This window comes from Petaurus breviceps, unplaced genomic scaffold, assembly GCF_028583685.1.
Source record: "Petaurus breviceps papuanus isolate PSGF00001 unplaced genomic scaffold, PetGlider_PUasm1.0 391, whole genome shotgun sequence".
NCBI lineage: Eukaryota > Metazoa > Chordata > Mammalia > Diprotodontia > Petauridae > Petaurus > Petaurus breviceps.
In genome coordinates this window covers 3,689,948-3,712,337 of record NW_027186310.1, presented here as the reverse complement: position 1 = coordinate 3,712,337, position 22,390 = coordinate 3,689,948, and the positions used below count along the sequence as shown (strand labels likewise).

Here is a 22,390-nt window from a genome sequence, read left to right as displayed (position 1 = left end):
GGCCCAGAGAAGTTGGATGACACATGAAGGTCACGCAGGCAGTTCTCTGCCACGCTGCCGTGGCCTCGGCTTCTTGAAGATGCATATGAGAACCAGGCTGTGTGGCTGGCTCTATCACAGCCCTCTCTCCAGGTGTGGAGCAGGTAGAGTTCAGCCAGACAAAGGAGGAGAGTTGGCAGGACTCTGGAGGGAGGCTGAGTTAGAGTGAAAGCAGCCTTTGTCTGGGGACCCCCATGGTGATGCCCTGGCCTGGAGTCGGGGCTCACCTCTGCAGGATCTGATTGCGCTTGCACTGTGTGCAGGGTGGAGGAAGCAGGTGTCTGACAGGGGTTTGGGGAGGCCCAGCTCCTGTGACAGAGGCCACCGAGGAAGGCCCCCTTTGTGGGACGTGAACCGCAGGAGCACCCCGTCTTCTTCCTTCATTCCTCAGCTAATTTGTTCTGACTCCCTTATTTACTTTCCAAGCTGTCACCATTGCTCTGCTGTTTTTTGCAGAACATTCATGGGAATCATTTCCTTGGGTTTTTCTCTCCTGGTTCAGTGAATTCGGTCATTTTCTGAACTGTTGGTTCTCAAGTGTACGTCAGAGTGGAATCTCACTGAGCGGCACCGTGGGGTTGGAGCCCTTTTGTGCTGGCCTAAGATCCCTGAGCGTGCATGTGTGGCCCCTGCCCCGGGAGGCGCACAGAGCTAAGCTTGGATCATGTGCTCCTGCCCTCTGTGGTGGGCACTGGCTCCCTAGCAGACTTGGCCCGGCCTTCAGAGCTCTTTCCAGGCCGCGGGGGCTGCCCATCTCCTGGCCTCCGAGCCCCCGGCCTCGGTGGAGCGCTTCTGAGCCTTTTCCCTCTCTCAGCTTTTTAATGTGATTTCTTTAAGATTCAGACATTGGGGCAGCTTCATAAAGTGGCCCCTAGAATCCGCTGATGCTGTGCCTGTCTCCTGAGAACGAGATTCTTAGGAAGTTAGAGGGAAAGAGGCAGACTGGGCTGACTGAGGCGGGGGCTTCCCATCAGATTGGACGTCATCACCGTGAGGATCTGTCCCGGGCCCTGAAGGACTCTGGGCCCCAGCAGCAGAGTGAGAGGAGCATGGGGGTCGTTGGAGAATGAGTCACTTTAGTTGTACCTTCATGCAGGGGGGTCAGATCTGGGGGGGGCCTGGGGTCCCGGGAAGACGGCCAGCCCCTCCGCGGCCCTCAGAGCTGGCAGCGGTGCCGAGGAGCCCGTCTGGTCCATTTGTTCATTGTTGTTACTGTGATTTTTTCAGAACAAGTACATCGGCATCTAGACCAGCACGAGGTGAAGTATCTGCAGTTTGCCTTCCGCTGGATGAACAACTTGCTGATGAGAGAGATGCCCCTGCGGTGCACCGTGCGGCTCTGGGACACCTACCAGGTGAGCTCCCCGGGCCGTGGCTCCTGGGGCCGGGCGCCCTGCTGATGCGTGTCCTGGGGCCGGGTGCCCTGTTGACGAGCTCCCCGGGCCGTGGCTCCTGGGGCCGGGCGCCCTGCTGACGCGTGTCCCCGGGCCGTGGCTCCTGGGGCCGGGCGCCCTGCTGACGAGCTCCCTGGGACCGCTCTCCGGGAGCTTTTACTGAGGTCGGAGCCCCGTTTGTCCCGGGGCAGCCTTCAGCCGCGCCCCTCTTTGAGGGTCACTGCCCTCCCTCCCTCCATTTCTCCTGTCGGACCACCTCGGGCCTTCCCTTTTTTGCTGCCACTCTCGGGTCCTCCTGAGAGTGAGGCTGTGGGAGGCCTGGAGCTGGCCGAGGCCGGGGGCCTCCCCCCTCCGCATCCTCCGTGCTTCGTCCTTGTGGACGCTTTTTACACTGCCCTCGCCCTGCATGGTCACATCCACCTCTCAGTCCCCCAGGGTCACAGGTCTCTGCAGACAGCCTGCTGTCTGATAATCCACACTGGCCTCATGTTACCTGGCACGGGTTGTCTTCAATGCCAGTGGCATGCCAAGAGTACTGTCACTGAGCCCGTCTTGAGCCTTCTGGGCTGGTCACCTTAGGCCTTCACGAGTCCGCTTCCATATCCGATAGAATGACCAATAGGGCCATTGCGAGGGAAGAGTGACCAAGTCTCATCTGTGTTCTTTGTCAGAGCCCCTGGCTTTGGTCTAGCTATGAAGACCCACCCGCTGCCTAAGGGGGGAGTGTCTAGGGGACTCTGTGTCACCAGATGGCAGCAGAAAAGAAGGGTCCTTGTGCCTCCCCCCACCCACCTTGCTGCTTCCACTTTCAGGCCCCACCCTGGGAAGGGTCTGTGTTGTCCAGGGAGTTGTCACACCAGGCATCGGCATCCTTCCCTCTCAGGCTGGCGTGGTGATCACCACTTCAGATTTGATTGGCCGGGGATGGTGGAGTTGTGCCCAGTGTGCTTAGCCGTGGGGTGGAGAAGAGGAAACCCTTCTTGTGATCCCTGGAGAGGGAAAGTGCCCGTAGAGTTAGCAATTCCCTGAAGCCCCATCTCGCTCTGAAGTCCCATCTTCTTTGGAGGTTTCCCCATGTTAATGGGTGATACCATTTGTTTCAGCTCACTGGGTAGAAATGGGGGGGATCCTTCTGTTCTTATCTCCACCCAGAAGTCAGCAGTGTTGACCCTTCCGTCCTGCTGATCACAGGGCCCTGCCCCCCTGGTCTCTAGACTCTCCTCTGCAGTCTTTCCCCCCTTTCAGCTTTGCTGAGAAAGTCCAAGCTTCCTTGCCTGAGCCCCCTCCTCTGTCCTGCTGTACACCTCAGAAGTGCCCCATCGCACCCCTCCTCCCTTTCTTCTCTGCAGCCTGAAGGAGTAGCCTTTGGCCACGCCAGAGACTGGCCCAGCACTGATGGCCTGGACCTCCTCTCCTGCCTTCTGCCCTCTATCACACTCGGCCTCCTGTTCTCTGTCTGCCTCTCTGCCTCCATCTGCCTAGGTCTTCCCACCCTCAAGCACCTTCCGTTGGCCCTTACACTGTGCCCCTGTGGCCACACTCCATTAGAGCAACAGCCGTCCACATATGCCCATCGCTGCCCCTTCCTCATGGCCCGTCCACTTCTCGACTCATTGCATCTGCCTTCCACTCCCCCTGGACTGAAGTGGTTCTGTGCAGAGTCACGGAGGTTGTCTCAGCTGCCAGATCCAGTGGCCTTCTCTCTGTTCCCGCTCTTGCTGACCACTCTCTGCAGCTCCTGCCCCTCTCCCAGGTGACAGTGCCTTCTGGCTTCCTTGTACGACCACACTCCCCTCCATCTTATGTCTTGTGAATTCAGACACTTCAGTGGGTTCCACTCATCTCTGTAGCAAACCCTCAGCTCGCTCCTGAGCTTTGGTCCTGGGCCAGCTCACACTTGGCTGGCCATCTCCCCCCAGCCGTCACTGGTTCTTGTCTCAGAGCAGAATTAAGCATCTTTCCCCCAAATGTACCTTCCTCTTTCAGCTGAGGCCAATCTCCCGTCATCCCCTTTCACAATCTAGGAGCTGCCCTCCCTCTTCCCTTGCCTGGAGCCAGGCCCTGACCCCTGTTGTAATGGCCTCCCAGCCCCTCTGTCTTGTCCCTTCTTTCTGATATCCTGAGTGTTTCTTCTGTCCTGACTGCCTTGGGCCTCTAGGGCAGTCTGTAGTCCGTCAGCTCCTGCTGTGAGAGCTCACATTCTGAAGGAGAAGACAATGCATAGAGGGTGGGAGGGGGCCAAGGGAAGGCCTGGGGAGGCATTTGCCACTGCAGCCTCCATCCCTCCAGGCAGGTGCTGGAGAGGGCAGGACGCCTGGGGAGTCCAGAGTGAGCAGAGCGGCCAACAGGAAGCAAAGGATGAACCCCTGTTTATTCATCCTGCCCCTCCCAGACCACCCTCCTGCCCCCCAGGGCTCCTGGCTGCCCAGTGTGCCTACCCCCCTCCTGTCCCTCACATCCGGCCCTGTCCGGCCTTCAGATGCTAATGCTTCTCCCCTAGTGAGCGTTCCTTCTTCAGAACTACTGTTCGTCCTGTGTGTGTATTTGGTGTTTCTTCCTCTGGGTTCTATAAAATGTACAATCCTTCTGGGCGGGGCTGTCTTCATTTGGGGCCCAGCTCTGTCCTTCCTTCCACGTCCATGTCCCAGGGCCGTCTCCGCTCCTTCTTTCTGCTCTGTGGTTCTTGGGTTCCAGGAAGCCTCATGAAGGATGCATCACAACAGGGCCCTTTTTCTCTTGGAGACTCTCAGCCGCTTCCTTGCTTAGGCTCCATGCTGATAAACCTTTCCCATTAAGCACATGTTTTATATTAGCAATATTTTTAGCATTATTTTTTTAAAAATTAAGTTGATTGTGAAAAGGCATGAGCTGTATTCCCAGTGTTGTGCGATGTTCACCTACTGTGCGCACAGGCTTGCGATGCATTTGTCGATGGGTTCTTTTCTCTCTGGGTTTTTTTATTTCTTTTCTGTGATTTTTAAAAAAATGTTCCCTTTGTGAGTTCTGCTGCTGCTGGTGCTTGGAGAAAGGCTTCTCCTCTCATCCCTCCACTCCCTTCCTGCCCCTCGGTTGTCTCGCCAGGGCCTCAAGGCTTCCGTGGACATTTGGGGTGAAGGAGCTGTCAGCCTCGGCGGCGTTACAGGAAGTGGGATGTAACATCCCGTAAAGGGCAGGCAGTGCACTTGATTTTGTCATTGGTTATGCTGTTGGAGACACGGGCCCCCTCATTAAGCACTGAGTTCTCTGGTAACGCTGTCCCCATTAAGGATAAATTAGATATTAAGTCAGTTGCGTTTTGAGGAGGCAGGAAATGGATCTCCTCATGGTCTCTGGCCCTGCATCACTTCACTAAAATTCCTGATAGATATTAAAATGTGAAGCACAATTGTGGCATCTTTATTGAGTTAATTTTCCTGAAATTAAATTTGGGCATGAATGGAGTCATTAGTACTTGGAACCACTTCTGAGCCGACAGTCCCCTAGTCAGAAGCCTTTTTATATCTTAAAAAGTGGGGGCATTTCTATCTTACAGGGCCAAGTAACCATGAAATTGTATTGCATCTTTTGGCAATGAAAATACGTGGTAATCATAGGATTGCAATCAGGTTATTACTCTCCCCTAAACTAGAGTGTTTATTAGCTGGGGGGCTGCGTGCCTCAGTAACTCTTTAACCCATTAGAAGTTAACTGGGAAAACTCATGGGGAATGTTGTGAGATAATTTCCTTCTGCCCGGGCCCCATGGATCAGGGAGGCCAGTTTAGTCCTTCACTTATTAAGCCCAGGATCTGGAAGGGCCTCAGGGCTCGTGGAATTCCTGAATCCGCTCTGCACTGGGCAGTGGTCTCCAGAGTGTCCCCCTTTCAGAGGGCAGGCGGGCCTCTCTGGAGGACCCCTCAGAGGGACGAGACGATTCTGCCTTGGAGGCTGGGCCTTTTGGACTCCTCCTCATTCTTCCCATGGGACCGAGTGACAGCTTAATGCTGAGCTTCACATCATTTGAGCGAGGGTGACCTCCCTGAAGGCCCTCAGATCCTGGACTCTACTTGTTAAGTCAGTATGCCAAGAGCGGACAGACCCTGTCCTGGAAGCAGATCCTGGAGGGGCTGTGCTCAAGTCACCGGCTGAGCCTGGGCAGGCCCTGAGGAAGGACTGTGGCTAGAAAGCATGGATGGGGGCACAGAGCATGGGCTCAGTCAGCCTCACAAGTGCTTCCAGCTCTGCCCTCAAGTGTAATCCTCACCTGGATTTTGCATTTTCTTTGTGGTGAAATAGACTGTCCTGCACTTGACAATGTGCGTTATTACCCTGCGTGCTTTACTGGCACTGGAGGAGACACAGGCATGAGCTCTATTCAGAAATTTCCCCTTGTAGTGAACTCGGCGTCAGTAACATGGGCCAAAGAGAGTGATTTTGGGGAGTAGAACCAGGGCCATGTGGGCTTGGAGCTCATGGTGCTGGACCCTGTGAAACATAATTACAGTGCTTTGTTTTGTACATAAGGTTTATTTCCATTCCTGTGACCATGCCCTATTCTCCCCAGGGGGATGCCCCTTCTAGGACTCAGGCAGCTTCCTTTTTTCTTTCTCTCTCCCCAGGGCCCGGCCTGTTCCTGGGGAAATTGAAGGGAGTGAATAGTTTTGAGCGTCCCAGACCAGGTGTGAGCCTGCCAGACTCCGCAGGAGACTGTGCAGTCCCATCTTGGGAGACGTGGCCTTTTTGCTGGATGAATCAGCTTCTCTAAAAGGTTGATGTTGTGTTTGATTCTGAGTGGAGAAATGAATGAACATTTGCTGGGGAATGATCTGACGTCTCTGAGCCTGCGTGACCCAAGCACTCGTCCTCTGCCTGGGCTCACTGAAGAATGCTTGTTTTCCCAGGGGTGGACCTCCCCCGTCCTGCCTCTGGGACGGTGCCGTGTTCCCTCTCCGGGTTATCATCAGAGATGGCCTTGGCTGAGAGTACGGTGTACAGCGCTCTATGGTGAGGAGTGCAGAGGTGGCCCCCGTGGGCAGGGAGGCGATTTATATGAGAGTCCAGTACAGAGAGTTGGGCCTGAGGGAGGAGGACCTGGATTGGGTTGGTCTTCAGAGACACCACAGAGGAGGGAGCCGCCTGACTTGGTCCTTCAGGGGTGTGGAGGGGACAGTAGAGGGACTTGGCCCCAGGGCTTAGCGACCCTTGGCTAGGGCACCAGCAGGATCTCAGCCCAGAGCCTGGAGTAAACCCATCTAGGCCAAAGATGGCTCTGTGGTTACAGGCCCAGGGCCTGGGTAAGCGATGGGACCATGGGTAGACAGTGCTGTCAGAAAGTTGGGGAGACTCTGACGGCCAAGATCACGGTGACTGGGCTTTTGTTCATGACTCTGTGCTTGGCTGAGACCTGAGTTCTGCAGGGAAGGTGGAAGGATCTCACTGTATGCTGGCAAAGCCCCGGCACACTGGGAGCCTGGGGCCTTGCATCTCACTCCCCACCCACAACTTGGGTTTGGGGAGCTAGGGAACCCTGGTTGGCAGCTCTTGGTGTGCTTGAGGCACTCATCAGGGGGCCATGATATGTAGGCGCAGAAGAGAGCGTGGAGCTGGCAGGGATGCTGGAGGCACCTGCCTTGAGCCCCTCACTCCCCCCTTCATGGTTACACATGGGGAACCTGGGGCCTGGGCAGACAGAGGCTGTGCCAAGCCCGTGGGCACCCAGGGACCATGTGGCAGAGCCAGATGTGCCCCCAGGTCTGAGGACACCAGCCTGTGGGCTTCCCTCCCCCAGCCCATCCTGCCCTCTTCTCTACTCAGACCAGTGCTGGGTGTATCATTGGCTCCGTACCCCCACTGCATTTAGTGCCATTTTCTCAGGGGGCAGGAGCGTGTTGCTGGCACCATGATGTTCATTCCCATTGTAATGGTATGTTATGTGAGCCACTTGGAGTAATCTCGTATGGGCAGAAATCCCATAGATTAGGGGTAGCTGGGGCACGGGAGAGAGATGTTGGGCCTGGAGTCAGGAAGACCTAAGTTTAAATGTAGCCTGGCCGTATGACCTTGGGTGAGTCACTGAACCTTTGCCTTCAGTTTTCTCATCTGTAAAGTGGAGGTTATAATAGCATTGCCTCCCAGGGTTGTTGTGAGGATCAGATGAGATAAGAATGGTTTTTTTAATTATTAAATTATTCATTTTTAGTTTTCAGCATTCACTTCCATAAGTTTTACGTTTTCTCCCCCTCCCCCAAGATGGCTAGCTGTTGGATAAAGGCTCTACACATACATTCTTTTTTTTTTTTCCTTTTTGGAGGGGGGAAGATAGGGCAATTGGGATTAAGTGACTTGCCCAAGGTCACCCGGCTAGGTTTGTTTTGTGTGTGTGTGTAAGTGCCTGATGCCAGATTTGAACTCAGGTCCTCCTGACTCCAGGGCTGGTTCTCTATTAATTGCACCACCTAGCCACCCCAACACATACATTCCTATGAAACACATTTTCACATTAGTCATGTTGCATAGAATTATAAAGAGTGGGAGAAGCCATGAGAAAGGAACAAAAAGACAAATAAAAAAAAACCAGTCCGCTTCGCTCCGCGTTCCAACTCCATGGCTCTTTCTCTGGATGTGGATGTCATCATCCATCATGTGTCCTTTGGAGTTATTTTCGGTCCTTGGATTGCTGAGAAGGGCTAAGTCTATCGAAGTCAATCCTAGCACACTGTGGCTGTTACTGTGGACAGTGTTCCCCTGGTTCTGCTCCCCTCACTCTGCATCAGTTCATATAAGTCTTTCCAGGTTTTTCTGAAGTCCGTCTGCTCCTCATTTCTTATAGCACAATAGTATTCCATTACATTCATGTACCACAACTGGTTTAGCCATTCCCCAATGGATGGGCATCCCTTTGATTTCCAATTGTTGGCCACCACAAAAAGTGCTGCTATAAATCATTTTGTACATGGGGGTCCTTTTCCCACTTGTATGATCTCTTTGTGATATAGCCCTAGAAGTGGTATTGCTGGGTCAGAGGGTAGGCGCAGTTTTATAGCCCTTTGGGCCTAGTTCCAAATTGTTGTCCAGCATGGTTGGATCAGTTCACAACTCCACCAACAATGCATCAGTGTTCCAACTTTCCCACATCTTCTCCAACATTTATCATCTTCCTATTTTGCCGTCTTAACCAATCTGACTGGTAAGATGTGGTACCTCAGAGTTGTTTTGATTGGCATCTCTCTAAATCAATAGCAATTTACAGAACTTTTTTCATGTGACTATAGATAGCTTTAATTTCTTCCTCTGAAAACTGCCTATTCATATTCTTTGACCATTTATCAGTTGGGAAATGACTTGTATTCTTATAAATTTGACTCAGTTCTCTCTATATTTTAGGAATGAGGCCTTTCTCAGAGACACTAGTTGTAAAAATTCTTTCTCAATTTTCTGCTTCCCTCCTGATCTTGGTTGCATTGGTTTTGTGCAAAAACTTTTCAATTTAATGTAACCAAAATTATCCATTTTACATTTCATAATGTTCTCTCTTGTTTGGTCATAAATTCCTCCCTTCTCCATAAATCTGACAGGCAAACTAATCCTTGCTCTCCCAGATTGCTTACAGTATCAGCCTTTATGCCTAGATCGTGCACCCATTTGGACTCTGTTCTGCTATAATGTGTCAGATATTGTTCTGTGCCCAGTTTCTGCCATACTATTTTCCAGTTTTCCCAGCAGTTTTTGTCAAGTAGTGAATTTATTCTTTTCTCAGAATCTGGGGTCTTTGGGTTTATCAAATAGTAGATTACTTTAGTCATTGACTGCTGTGTCTTGTGTGCCCAATGTATTCCATTGACCCACTATGCCATTTCTTAGCAGTAGCAAGTAGTTTTGATGACTGCTGTTTTATATTATAGTTTAAAACCTGGTATGGCTAGACCACCTTCCCTAGCATTTCTTTTCTTTAATTCCCTTGATATTCTGGACATTTTATTCTTTCAGATGAATTTTGATACTATTTTTTCTAGCTCTAAAAATAATTTTTTGGTAGTTTTATTGGTATGATACTAAATAAGTAAATTAATTTAGATAGAATCACCATTTTTATTATATTAGCTTGGCCTACCCACGAGCAACTGATGTTTTTCTAGTTGTTTAGTTCTGATTTTATTTGTGTGAAAAGTGTTTGGTAATTGTGTTCATATAGGTCCTGGGTTCATTTTGGCAGGTGGGCTCCCAAATATTTTATAATGTTTACAGTAGCTTAAAATGGGATTTTTCTTCCTATCTCTTGCTGGTGGGCTTCGTTAGAGATATATAGGAGTGCCGAGGATTTATGTGGGTTTACTTTATATCCTACAACTTTGCTAAAGTTGTTTATCATTTCAAGTAGTTTTTTTACTTGATTCTCTAGGATTCTCTGAGTATATCCTCATATCATCTGCAAAGAGTGAGAACTTAGTCTCTTTGCCTGTTCTAATTCCTTTGATTTCTTTTTCTTCTGTGATCCCTACACCTCTGACATTTCTAGTACCAGATTGAATAAGAGGGGTGATAGTGGACACCCTTGTTTTACCCTGATCTTACTGGACATGCTTCTAGCTTATCCCCAGCAGACATGCGACAAGGATTGTAAAGCCTTAGCACAGAGCCTGGCACGTACAAAACTTTGTCTAAGTGTTTGTTGTTATATCAAGATCTTTGCGTGCTCAGCACAGGAACACTGGCCCGGGCCGGTGTTGCTTTGCATCAGGTTTGCACAGTATTTTTAAAATACACAATCCCTTGATTGTATGTTGCAGCAGGAGAAATGAGCATTTCAGACACAGAAGACAAGGAAAGGGGAAAGGGCTTCTGAATTGGCATTCAAGTGGAAACCCGTTGTTTGTTTTCTGTGAAGTATCGAGTAACTTTGAGCATTGACTCTTTAAAATAACGCTGAATAGTTGGGGATATACAGTAGAGGGAGGCCTTCAGAGCGGTCGTCTCATTCATCTCTGGGTTTGCTTCTGGTTGGATTTGATAAAGCAGGAACAGTCGCAGCTTTATCTGATCGTGCGGCTGGATGCACCCCCCTTCTTTCCCCGGTGGGGGGTTGTAGGTGGGCTCATCCAGGGTGTGATTGGCTCAGAAATCTGCCTGCTGAGCCCAGGGCAGGGAGTGATCCTCCTGGAAAGCGTTCTTAGGAAGAGTGTGATGATTCACCCTTTCTTTTTGGCTGGCCCCTGACTTCTCACTCACTGGACGCGTGGGTTAACCCGGGTGTGTTCCTTTAGGCTTGGCCACACGTGATCATCTCTCCGTTGTGGGGGAGCTGACAGCATCTCCCTGGTCTCTTGGTGCCACCCAGGGAAGGCACCCAGTTCTCAGAAGTGACCTAGTGAGACACCATAGGCTTAGAGTTAGCTGGCAGCATGTTGAGCGGTCTCCGATGAAGGGCCCTCGCTCCCCATACTGCCAAGCTGAAAGACCATTTTTTTTTTAAAGCAGTCAGGGTTAAGTAACATGCTCAGGGTTACACAGCCAGTTATTTCTGGGTGTGGTGCTGAGTGTCGGAGCCCGGATTCTATCCCCAGGTCATTCCGACACCGGAGCTGGTGCTCTTTCTTACTCACTGAGCCCCCTGGCTGCCCCAGAAAGACCATTTTTTAAACCAACTGGTGAGGGCAGCCTTGCTCCTCCTCTCACCTTCTGTCCTCTGATAGTGTGTGGGCAGCCTGTGGAGACATCCCCCGGATGCCAGGGTCTGCATATGGCAGTGGGGTTTTCTGTCTTACGCGTTCTTGGAATGCTGAGATTCCAGTAAACTTCTTCACGTTTTAAAAAGAAAAGATCCAGTGTTACCTCGGGCCTAGGATGGGGAAGAAAATAGCCCGTCTTGAGGAACTTCAGGGTCTAGGAGAGGCCCACACATAACAGACAGTGTCAGGGAAGGGAGGAAGAAACCCCGGGACCACAGCAACTCAGAGGCGAAAGGACTGGCGGTGCTCTCAGACCAGTGTCCCCTCTCCTGGAGCAGGAGCCCCGCTGGGGCCCCAGCAACTGGGGCTCAGTTCTGCCTCTCCTCTGTGCACCCTCTGATTGTACAGTGAGCCAGAAGATGCTTCTTGGCCCACTGCCCACTGCCCACTGCCCTCATTTCTGTGCTTGGGGGCGCTGGAAAGAGGAGGAAGGCTTAAGATCGGCTTGGAAGGACAGGCCACGTGTCAGGTGATGGAGCTGGGATACGTGGTGGGATCAGAGCCCCAGAGCTGGCCTTCATCTAGCACTGGGGCTGGTCCAGCTCAGCTGAAGTCTAGATCACGTGTTGGGGGGATGATGGGAAGCAGGCCTCCCTAAATGGAGAGGGATGGACCATTGGTTGGCAGGCGGTGGGGAACCACAGGGGATGTTCAAGCGCAGACATAACGTATGCAGACGATTGCACCTTTGTCAATGTGCCATTGGGGCTGAGACGGGGCAGTGAGATGGGCAGCAGAGGGATTTTATTGGAGGCTCTTGTTCTAGATGAAATGTGATTCACCCCCAGACTGGCCAGATCTGTTGTGGTGTATGTGGAAATAGGAGAAAGTGTGAGAGGGACGCTGATGAACTGTGAAGGAGAGGTCTGCGGGGCTTGGAGAATGGTGGAGGCCTCCCAAACAGCAGAATGGTGCTTTGAGCTTCCAATCTCCAGTCTTCCAGAGGAAGCATGAGGTTTGACCTTGAACTCAGTCCTCTCAGAGAAACGAAGCTGTTTGCACACCAGGATTCCTCTTTGGGGGGCGAAGAACTGTTTGTGGCCTTGGTCTGCTGAACCATCCCTACTTCAGAGAAGCAGAACTGGGTGGCCTGGAGGGATACTGCTGGATCTGCTAGCCTTCATGGAATGAGGACACGAGGAAGCATCTGGCTGGGGGGCCCTGACCTAGAGCGCTGGCCCAGCTCTGGATGGGTCCAGCTGCAGCAGTTGGGCAGCAGCTCCAGGCCTCCCTGACCTCTGAGGTCCTATGAAGATTAGGCAGCTGCTGCTCAGACATGGTCCTCCCTGGGCCAGTTACAAAGGAGTAATTGTACAGACTCCTTAAGAAGTGGTTCCTGTTGTAGTGTGGATTTACCCTAATCCTTCTTCTGACCCATGGAAAGCCACTGAAGGATTTTCCAAACAAAAGGGAAGTCATACAAATACCTAAAGATGCCACTGGGATCCATCCCTTCCTCAAAGGCAGGAAAAACAATGCAGGCTTTAGATCTTCTGAAAGGGCCCATTGGCGCTTGGACTGGAGAGACGAGGGGCTGCTGCTTATTCTCCCCTAGATGCACCTGTCTTATGAGAGCGTGCCCCCATTGAGGGCGGCTGACCGAGGCCACTCTGCCGCCAGAACATTCTACTTCTATCAGCTTCCCACCAACCTGAGGACTTGGCAGCACAGTGGCCATGCCCACACGTTTCTGGGTACACCTCTGATAGATGCCAAGGGGCAGACTTCTACAGAATGGGGAGCTTCATGCCCTTGGTAGAGGGAGGCTGGCACTCAGAGAGATGGCTTACCATATTTACATTTTCTCTGATGCTGGGATGGTTTTTAGAAAAGAAAATCTTCTCAGATTATTCATTTAGCCTGGGGTGTTTGTGAAATTGCTTTCTAGTGATGCCCATTAGATCATTGTTCTTCGTTTTAATTAAGAACTCCCATCCCTGCCACTCCTGCGTGCCACCTTCCCCCTACATACCCAGTGTCCCAAAGTCTCTCCTTGCCCCTCCGTCCCCCAGATCAGGGACATCAGTGGCTGAGCCAGAGCTTGTCCTGCCCATTCTAATGCGCTCTTCATTCAGACTGCTCTGAGAGATGAGGACAGGCCCGACTTTCCTGCTGAGTTCTCTGTATCTGAGTGCTGTTTAACACATTTGAGGGTGTGCAGGTACGGAGAGCTTTATCATGAAGGCAGCTGGTGGTGCTGCAGTGCACAGGATGCTGGGCCTGGAGTCAGGAAGACCAGAGTTCAAATTTTGCTTCAGATACCTACTAGCTGTGTGACCCTGGGTGAGTCACCAAACCTCTGCCTGCCTCAGTGTCCTCAGCTGTGAAATGGAGATGTTGATATCTGCCCAAGCTATTGTGAGGATCAAGTAATGACCCATGCCTTTGCAAGCCTTAAAGTGATGGGAGGGCTCCTTTTGATGGCGGCGGTGGCTCTGGCCATCGTCCAGTCTAGGTACCGGCTGTCATGCCCCAGGAGGCTTGTCTCCTCATTCTGAAGGAGTCAGAGTAGAAAGGCCAGAGAGGGAGTAAGAAAGACGAGGAGGGACCGGGCCCCCCAAGAGCTCCCTTTCTCTGCCCAGCAGCCTCCTCCCCCTGAGGCCCAGGACATCGTCCCTGTGCTGTGGACCCCTCGTCGCACACCTGGATGGCGTGGTGCCGCCATGACTGTCCTTTGCTCCAGGGGCTTATGGGAGCTGTGCTTCAGATGCCGTCTGAACGGAGGACCTGTCCTGGCATGTGCTCCTGGTGTGCACTGGGGCAGGTCCCTTTGTCCTATGTGCTTTAGCTTTCTTATCTCTGAAGCGAGGAGGTGGGTCTGATGCTCTCTGAGGCCCTTGTGCCGGGAACTGATGCCTTTCTTCTGTCCATGGGCCTCCTGCAGAGGAAGATGGGACCATCTGATGAGAGCGGGCCCCCATTGAGGGAGTCTGACCGAGGCTACTCAGCCGCCAGATGTAGGGAATGCCCTTTCCAGTTCAAACATTCTGGTTCTGTCAGCTTCCCATAAGCCTAGGGCTCAGCGGCACAGTAACCATGCCCACATGTTTCTGTTTAGACCTCTGGTTGATGTGGGCCGTGGCCTCGTGGCACGTGGGCTCTGAAGAAGGAAAGTGTCTGGGGCTGGGGACAAGTGAATTGATGGTCTTAGGCTTTACAGGGGGCCTCAGGAATCACCCTGACCACTTCCTCCATTTTTAACAAGGAAACCGATGCCCAGCAGGATAGCAGCTTCCATGTGTGTGGCACATTGGCAGCAGAAGTGGGCTAGGGCCTGTGGGATCTGTGAGGAGCAGCGGGCATGCCCACTCAGTCCTGGGACCACAGCTGGTGAGCCACAGAACCAGGTCCTGACTCCGAGCCTTTCCCACGTCACGTGTCATGTGTGAAGCTGCCGCTGCGTGCCGGGTGCAGTCTCACTCTGCCTGGGATGGAGCCTCAGTGCTCCAGCTTTTGTTAAGAGCCTTCTGTGTGCCAGGCGCTGTGCTCAGACCAGAGACCTCCAGCGGCTGGCCATGGGGCCAGAACCAGGTTCAATGTGATGGGATGTCTGATACAAGAAAACAGACGCAGCATGGCACTTTATGCTGAGGCCGCCAGGGAGCCTTCTCTCCAGATTCGCCACCTGGTTCTGTTCAGGTTTGCCCCTTGCCCCAGCCTGGCTCAGAGGCATGAGGCAGTGTCAACTGCTTTGAGGGAGGAAATCATGGAGGCTGGATCAGCAGAGGGGGCGCTTCGAGGAGCTGAGCCCCAAAGGCGTGTCTTGGGGGGCCCTTCCCACAGCTGCCAGATCTGTGGCTGGCTGCTGTGGGCGCAGCACCTTCCCGATGGAGCCCAGCGTTCATGGAGATGGGACCTTCCGCCAGTCTTTTTCATAAGCCCTTCCTTCACAACATGAAGTCGTAAGCGGTTCCTGCCTTCGCGTCTCCAGAAAGGGGCACCGATCGCGGTTGGCCTGATTCAGCGTATGGAGGCTAGCAGGTGGATTAGTGTTCAGAGCTTGGCCAAGACTGCATATGGCAGGAGAGAGCCGCGTCATGCCAATGCCATTGCCCTTGGAAAGGGTCCCTTGTTTACCATTTATCTGGCTCAGGATAGAGTGAGAGAGGGCAGAAGCATCACGTCCAGGCAGTCTGCTAGATAGCCTGCTGTGGGCAGCACCATTCAGGAAAAGGCCTGGCTGGAATCCGTGCCTTGGGACCCCCCCCCCCCCAATGGGGGCTTCTGCTTCGGGGCCCTGTGCACCTGGGGGCCTCCTTGTCATTCTCTGTGCCCCACAAATACTGGGAGGGTGGACGGGGTAGGGGGGGTGAGGGGGCTGTGCACCCCCTCAGCAGCATTGGGCAGATTCCCTTTTCCTTCCGGTGGGGCATGGCATGCTGGGAAGGGGAGTCTTTTAGGAACAATGGCTGCTGGCATTCACGTGGTGCTTTATACTGTGTTTCCCCGATAATAAGACCTATCCGAAAATAAGCCCTCCCATTACTGTGTAAGATTCCTCTAAAATAAGCCTTCCCCTGAAAATAAGCCCTATTGAGATTGCTACTGTAGTGAAGGTGATCCTCTGTGCTACACGCTACCCTCTGTATGCACCGTCCCCCCCCTGCCCCCCCCGGCCCCGTGAAACGCACGCCTCGCTCCGAGCTGCATCCAATCAGAGCTGCAGCAGTGAGCGCATCATCCTGTTCATTATTGAATAAAGGTACATTTTTTTGTTCACATTTACCTGTTTATTAAAATTGCTGTCAATGTTCATTAAAATAAGCCCTCCCCTGAAAATAAGCCCTCTGGTGTTTTTCTGTCCAAAAAATTTAATAAGACAGTGTCTTATTATCGGGGAAACACGGTACAAATACTTTACAAAAAGATCGTTTGATCCTGACGACGACCCTGGAAGGTGGGAGCTGTTATGAGCCCCGTTTTTGCAGAGGGAGAGGCTGAGGCTGGCAGTGACAGGACGGGAATAGCCATCCATATAATGCCTGTTCTATGTCAGGCCTTGTGCTAAACACGGCACACATAGTATCTCATTTGATCCCCCAAGACAACTTGAGGAGGAGGGAAGTGCCATCATGACCTCCATTTTACAGCTGGGGAAACTGAGGCAGAGACTCAGTCACTTGCCTGGAGTCACCCAACCAGGAGGTGTCTGAGGCAGGATTTGAACTCCAGTCTTCCTGACCCCAGGCCTAGTTCTCTGAGCTGCCCCTAGAAATCTCGGGGTTCCCTTGGTAATGGGGGAAGTGTTGCCGTTCTCTGATCGCCACTGCTGAGCCCCAAGTTGCCCAGCCAGGGTTGGGGTGGGAGTGGGAGGTGGCCTGGGGCTTTGCAGGCTGGGTGTGCCTTGTGGGGGCCGCTGGAGATGCTGCTCCAGCCCTTGGGGAGCTGGCCCAGGTGCTGGGATGCAGGCTCAGATGCTTGGGCCGGCTGCTTGAGGGCAGCGCCACCTGGTGGCAGCCCGGGGCCCATGCTCCCTGCTGCTTATCCAGTGGTTTTCTGTTGGCTTCCAGGCTGCTCCCTGGTGTCCCATGGCAGAGGCAGCAAAGGCACCCTCGCCCCAAATGTCGGAGACCCTCAGTCTGGGGAGCTGTGTGTGTGTGTGTGTGTGGGGGGGGGCTCTTGGAGGTAAGGGAGCCGATGTGGCAGCAGTGACAGAGTCCAGGATAGACCAGTGTTCTTGACGTTTCACAGGACCTGGGACGGTGGTCCAGTACAGATGGGCCACCTGAGGGTGCAGACCTTGAGTAATGGGACTTTCCCTTCCCTTTCCCCCAGGCCGGTACCACCTCTGGCCCCACTGGAGACAGGCTGGCTGGGGGAGGCTTCGGAACCCAAGAGAACAGAAGTCTTCCCCAGTTGCCAGGAGAGCAGAAAATTGTCCTTGGAGGCAGGCAGAGTAATTTGAGGAGCATTTTATAGGCACTGTTTTCAAAATTCCTAATGAATATAATCTTCGTTATGACTTTAAAGTTCTTTGATGGGTGTCTCTGTAAGCTGCGGCTGCCTGGCAACGGGAAACACAATGAGGCCTTTTGTCGACAGCTTCTGGAGTGTCATTTAGCGAGCTGCACTTAGATCGGCTTCAGATCTTTGTTCGAAGCCTCCTTTGGAAACCTCATTAGCATGGCTGCTGGCAGCCAGGCCTGAGAGCGCAGTCAATTAGTGCCAGCGAAGAAAGCCGCTGCAGCGGGGCTCCATAGGGCTCGCCATGCACTTAGGACGCAGGGGTCAAGGGGGACCCCCTGACTCTTCTGTCTGACCTCCAGCGCTGAAGCCCTTCTGCAGGCAGCCCAGTCGTTCCATGGGAAGACCCATCCATCGGCCTCCTGGAGGCTTGTCCCTCGCCTCTGTCTTCCGTCTGCTCTCTGTCCCTGGCCAGGAGGCCCTTTTGGCCACACAGACAGCTGCTCTGAGCCCCAGAAGTCCTTTCTTCTCCAGGCAGGAAGCCCGCAGCCTTTGTTCCTTTAGCCTAGCCATCAGGGGGAGCCTCCTCTCTCTCTTATTCTCCCTTCGTTGGGCATGCTCTAGCTTGGCTCTAGCTTCCTCAAAGGATGGCTGAATTGGGCAGAGGACAGCGGCCTGTCACCTGCCAGCTCTTGGAGGGCTCACACTCTCACAAGAACTTGACTGAACTCCTGCTTCACAGCAGCCCCCTGCTGAGCTGGCAGTCTGCTAACCCTTCGGCCCTTTTCTGCATGCTTAGATGGCCAGGGACTCTGAGTTCGGTATTTGGGGGCTTTTATGTGAAGAAAATTTGAATGCCAGTCAATCTCTTGCAGTTGCGTTTTCTTCCTGATCCTTACTTCATTGTTCAATTTTTAATTACGTAGCACATCCCTCTAATAGTTGGTGTGACTTCTCAGCCGAGCATTTTGTCAGATAAAAATACATTCTACTCTGTCTGCAAGACCATGGCTCCTTCTCAAAGGAGGCTGGCTGTTCCATCAGACAAATCAGAGGGAAGCTGTAGCTTGCTTGGTCCTGCCAGCTTCCTAGATTTGGTCTTTTTTAGCTTCTGCTACCAGCCATCCCTGGATCCTGGCCTTCCTGCAGCCTGGGGGCCTGGGGACAGCTGCGCAATATTCTGGAGTCTGATTGTAACCTCCCCAGGCAGCCCAAAGGAGGCTTTTCGACCTCTCTGTTCTTCTCTTTCCTCCTGAACTGTGCAGTGAGGGCAGAGGGTAGCTCCCTGTCGCCAGAGGTCATCTAGCAGAGTCTGGAGGGCCCCTCCTTGTATGTGCCACAGAGGCTTTTCCTGTTTTGGCCCAGAATGGGGTTTCCTAATGTGTATTTTGTTCAGAGGCCCCTCTGGCAAGATGGTTATGTGCTCCTTTTCACAGCCATGTTTTTATACGTACAGAGGGAGATACATAGGGTTACAAAGGAAACGAAACATCAAAATGCAGTTATTCACACTCCTCCCCTCCCTCCATTTGTGAGACCTGGCTTGGTCTAGAAGTCCTCTGGAGGCCCATCGAGCTCTGAGGCTCAGTGGGGCTCAAGAACAGCTGGTCTTGGGGCGGCCAGGTAGCACAGCGAATAAGAGCACTGGCTCCAGTGTCAGGATGACCTGGAGATCGAATCCCGGGCTCAGACACTTAGCACCCACCCAGAAACACCTGGCGGTGTAACCTTGAGCAAGTTACTTAACCCCAATTGCTTAGGGGCAGCCAGGTGGCTCAGTGAGTAAGAGCACCGGCTCCAGTGTCGGGATGACCTGGATCAAATCTGGGCTCAGATACTCAGCACCACACCCAGAAATAACTGGCCTGTAACCTTGAGCAAGTTACTTAACCCTGATTGCTTAAAAAAAAAAAAAGAACAGCTGGTCATTTCGGCACATATTTCATGGATTATGTAGCTGACTCCTCTTTCAAATATGAGTCTGAGCTTTTAGAGGCCCATGTGGAGGCCAGTCTCACCAAGTCAGGCCAGCCCAAGGGGCCTCCTTCCAGGGCAAGGTGGGCACATCTTCTAGGGATTGGTGTGGGCTGAGGGAGCACCTGCCCACCAGAGACTCCCCTCATTAAGGAATTATGGAAGTGAACTGTATGAAGGAGAAAGAAACCCACATTTAACGTTCCTCAGGGTCACAGAACTGGCGGCAGCAGATGGACCTTGGGAGTCTGCTCCTTCTTAGGAGAGCTCAGGCACCAGATTGCTGTGTGGGGATGTGGGCCAAGTCCCTTTTCCTCTCTGGGCTTCCTTGTTCTCATGTGTAAAATGGGAGCTCTGTCCGAGCCCTTCTAGCATTGAGATTGCGACTTGATCAAGCTTTCACTAATGGAACCAACCCTGCTATGAGGTCTCTGATCTCCCTGTGCTTCAGGGTATGGACCAATGTGAAATGAATCTGTCTACATGTCATTTAGGGTCACCACAGTTTCCTCCGGTATCCCTTCTCCACATAGATAACCCTACAGTGGTATTTTTTTCAAAGATTAGAAAAGGAAAAGGAAAAGAAATTAGCATGGATGATTGGGACATTGAGAAAGGGAAAATCTTGGCACTGCCTGACATTATGAATCCCCCGTCCCAGGGGCAGCCCGGCAGCATCTTCTCCGTGCTCTGCTTTCCAGCCAGGCTGATTGGCTGTGATTCAGCAGCCTTCACTTGAGATGATGTTTTCTTTTGTCCTTCTTCCCATTTGCATCGTCGTAGGTATGAGCATTATTTTCTTGGCTCTGCTGACTTCACTCTGAATCTGTTCATGTAGGTTTTCCATGCTTCCTCAGTGCCTCCTGTTTGTCATTTCTTATAGCACACACGTGTGTACCAGCTTGTAGTGTGCCCCGATCGAGGGTGCTAACCTTTAAAAAGTTTGGTTAAAGGAGACAAATAAATAGTGATATACGGTTATTTCATTTTATTCTCTTAAGATCACAAGGAGCCAGACCAAGTCTGACCACTGGACAAAAGATTCAGAAAGCTTAAATACATTTCAGAACCATCCCAATTCAAGGTGGCTGTGTCGCACAAATTTATGATCTCCCTAAATGTTTAATCATTGTATGAGAAAAGGAATTTTCTTAATTGAATAGATGGTAAATACAATAAAATAGGAGAGTTGACAAAGTGTCAGTTGAAATTAATGATTCAGGAGATCTGTGTTTTCTTTACCATTAACATTCTATAACATAGTATATGTCCAAAAATATTAAGATAAGAAAAAGTCCCATTACTCAAGTTAATGCCTCGAGTTAAGGGTCTCATCCTTAAGGGCCATAAAGTAGGTCCCATCTGACTTTGTTGACATAAGACATTCTCTGAGCTCACTCAGAGAGCGAAGTAAATCTGGGTCCATTTGGAATTTATGATCTCAGGATGTCTCTGTAGTATATGTCCCAAGATAAGGGGAAACCCTACTTTCAGCCTTATCTGGTCTCTGGAGTTGCTGACACAGAAAAAAGGCCTTTTCAAAGCAAGACAGAGCAGTCTGTTTGATTAATTCATACTTTGGCCAAAAATATGACGCTTAGTGATTATCAAGGGCTGTCTACTTTGTTTCTCGTTCTTTTGCTATCACAATAAATATTTATTGAAGTTATCACCATTTAAAATGTTATTATCAATATATATATATGACTCTATCATCATATAGTTATATCATAATCATTATCATGAGTTACTATTTCAGCATTGACTATTGCTGTCTTTTGTCCCCTTTACCACTTTACAGGGTGTGAGTGTTCTGATGAGCGTTTCTCTTATTAGTGATTTCGAGCATTTGTTTATGTGGTTGTGGGTACTTTGCAAATCTTTTTTTGAAAATTATTTGTTCATATCCTTTGACTGCTTCATATATAGATATGTAGGCACAGATATCTAGCTGTTAGTTCTTTATACATCCTGGACACCAAAATTTTGTTATAGAAATTTGATAACAGATTTTTTTTTTCTCACTTGACCACTTCTACCCGGGTGCATTAATTTTGTTTGTGCAAAAGCTTTTTGGTTTCATGTAGTCACAGTAGTTCTTAGGGGAAAAATCATATCTCTATAAACATACATTAACAAAATAGGAAAAGAGAGGATTTTGAACTGACTGTGCATTTAAAAAGTTAGAAAGCCAGCAGATAAACCTGCAATAAGCACAAAAGAAGAGATACTGGAAATAGATAAACTGGAAACTCAAAGGCAGCATCAGGGTGAGGCAGGAACCACACAGTTTTAGGAGTTAGGAAACCCAGGTTTGGGCCCCTCATTGGCACTGACTAGTGGCCTTGGACAAGTCTCTTCAGCTTTCAGATTCTGGGTTTTTTTTTTTTTTGAAGGGAGGAGGGCAGGGCAGTTGGGGTTAAGTGACTTGCCCAAGGTCACACAGCTAGTAAGTGTTAAGTATCTGAGGCAGGATTTGAACTCAGGTCCTCCTGACTCCAGGGCTGGTGTTCTATTCACTGAGCCACCTAGCCTCCCCAAGATTCTCAGTTTTCTTATCTATAAAATCAGGCTGTGGGATGTGAGATGTTCTCTGAAGACCCTCTTAGCTCTGCCCTCCCAGCCCTGACACCCCATGGTGCAGGGTTTCTTCACAGCTCTGACATTTCTACTTCTCTGTTCTGAAGTCCCTTACAGATGGAGGACTCTAATCTGTAAGAGCCGAAAACAGTAAGAGCTGTTTTGTAGTTTGTAGAGCACTTTACACACTTCCTCTCACTTGGTACCACATAGCTGTGAGAGGTACGTGCTGCCCTCATCCCCATTTTTCAGGTGAGGAGACAGAGGCTCAGAAAGGCGATGTGATACAATCCCTTCAGGCACGTCTGCATGGGACAAACAGGGGCAGCCTCCAGACCTTGCCCCAAGGGAGGGACATGGCCTGGTCCCATAGTCGTCTTTTGAAGAACCCCCGCAGTGGCCCCAGAGAAGTGGCTGGCACTCTCCAGTGCCGGGAGCAAAGCTTCCAAAAGGAATGAAAGAAGGGAGCCCAGCCCCTGGGAGTAGGAGGACTTGGTGAACTCTGAGCCATAGCCGAGTCCTCTCCATCAGGCAGATGTCCCACCTGAGGGAGCCGTCGCCTGCCTGGCTCAGGCATTCCTAAAGACCTTCCAGGACTCTAGGGATACTGTTGTTTTAGGAGCTTTGGGTGAGAGATTGATAAGCTTGGCCTTGACCCATCCTCTGGGGCTTCAGAGAGGACGTTAGAGGCCTGGAGGCCCTGCTTGGTTACCTGGCCTGCTGGTCAGTGACTGGGCCTCAGGAAAGCCATCAGTTGGCTAGACCAGGGGTAATTCTTTGAACATACAAGGTCAGA

The 22,390-nt window shown here is 51.3% G+C and overlaps 1 protein-coding gene across 1 annotated transcript in view; it reads left to right on the top strand.

Moving 5' to 3' along the window:
- The first annotated feature begins 923 nt into the window (after window positions 1-923).
- Window positions 924-22,390, top strand: part of LOC138170832 (TBC1 domain family member 22A-like) — a 94,694-nt gene continuing 73,227 nt past the window's right edge. Inside the window, exons 1-2 of the mRNA XM_069100333.1 lie at window positions 924-1,077; window positions 1,267-1,394. Coding sequence (XP_068956434.1) covers window positions 924-1,077; window positions 1,267-1,394 — 282 coding nt within the window. The remainder of the gene's footprint in view (window positions 1,078-1,266; window positions 1,395-22,390) is intronic.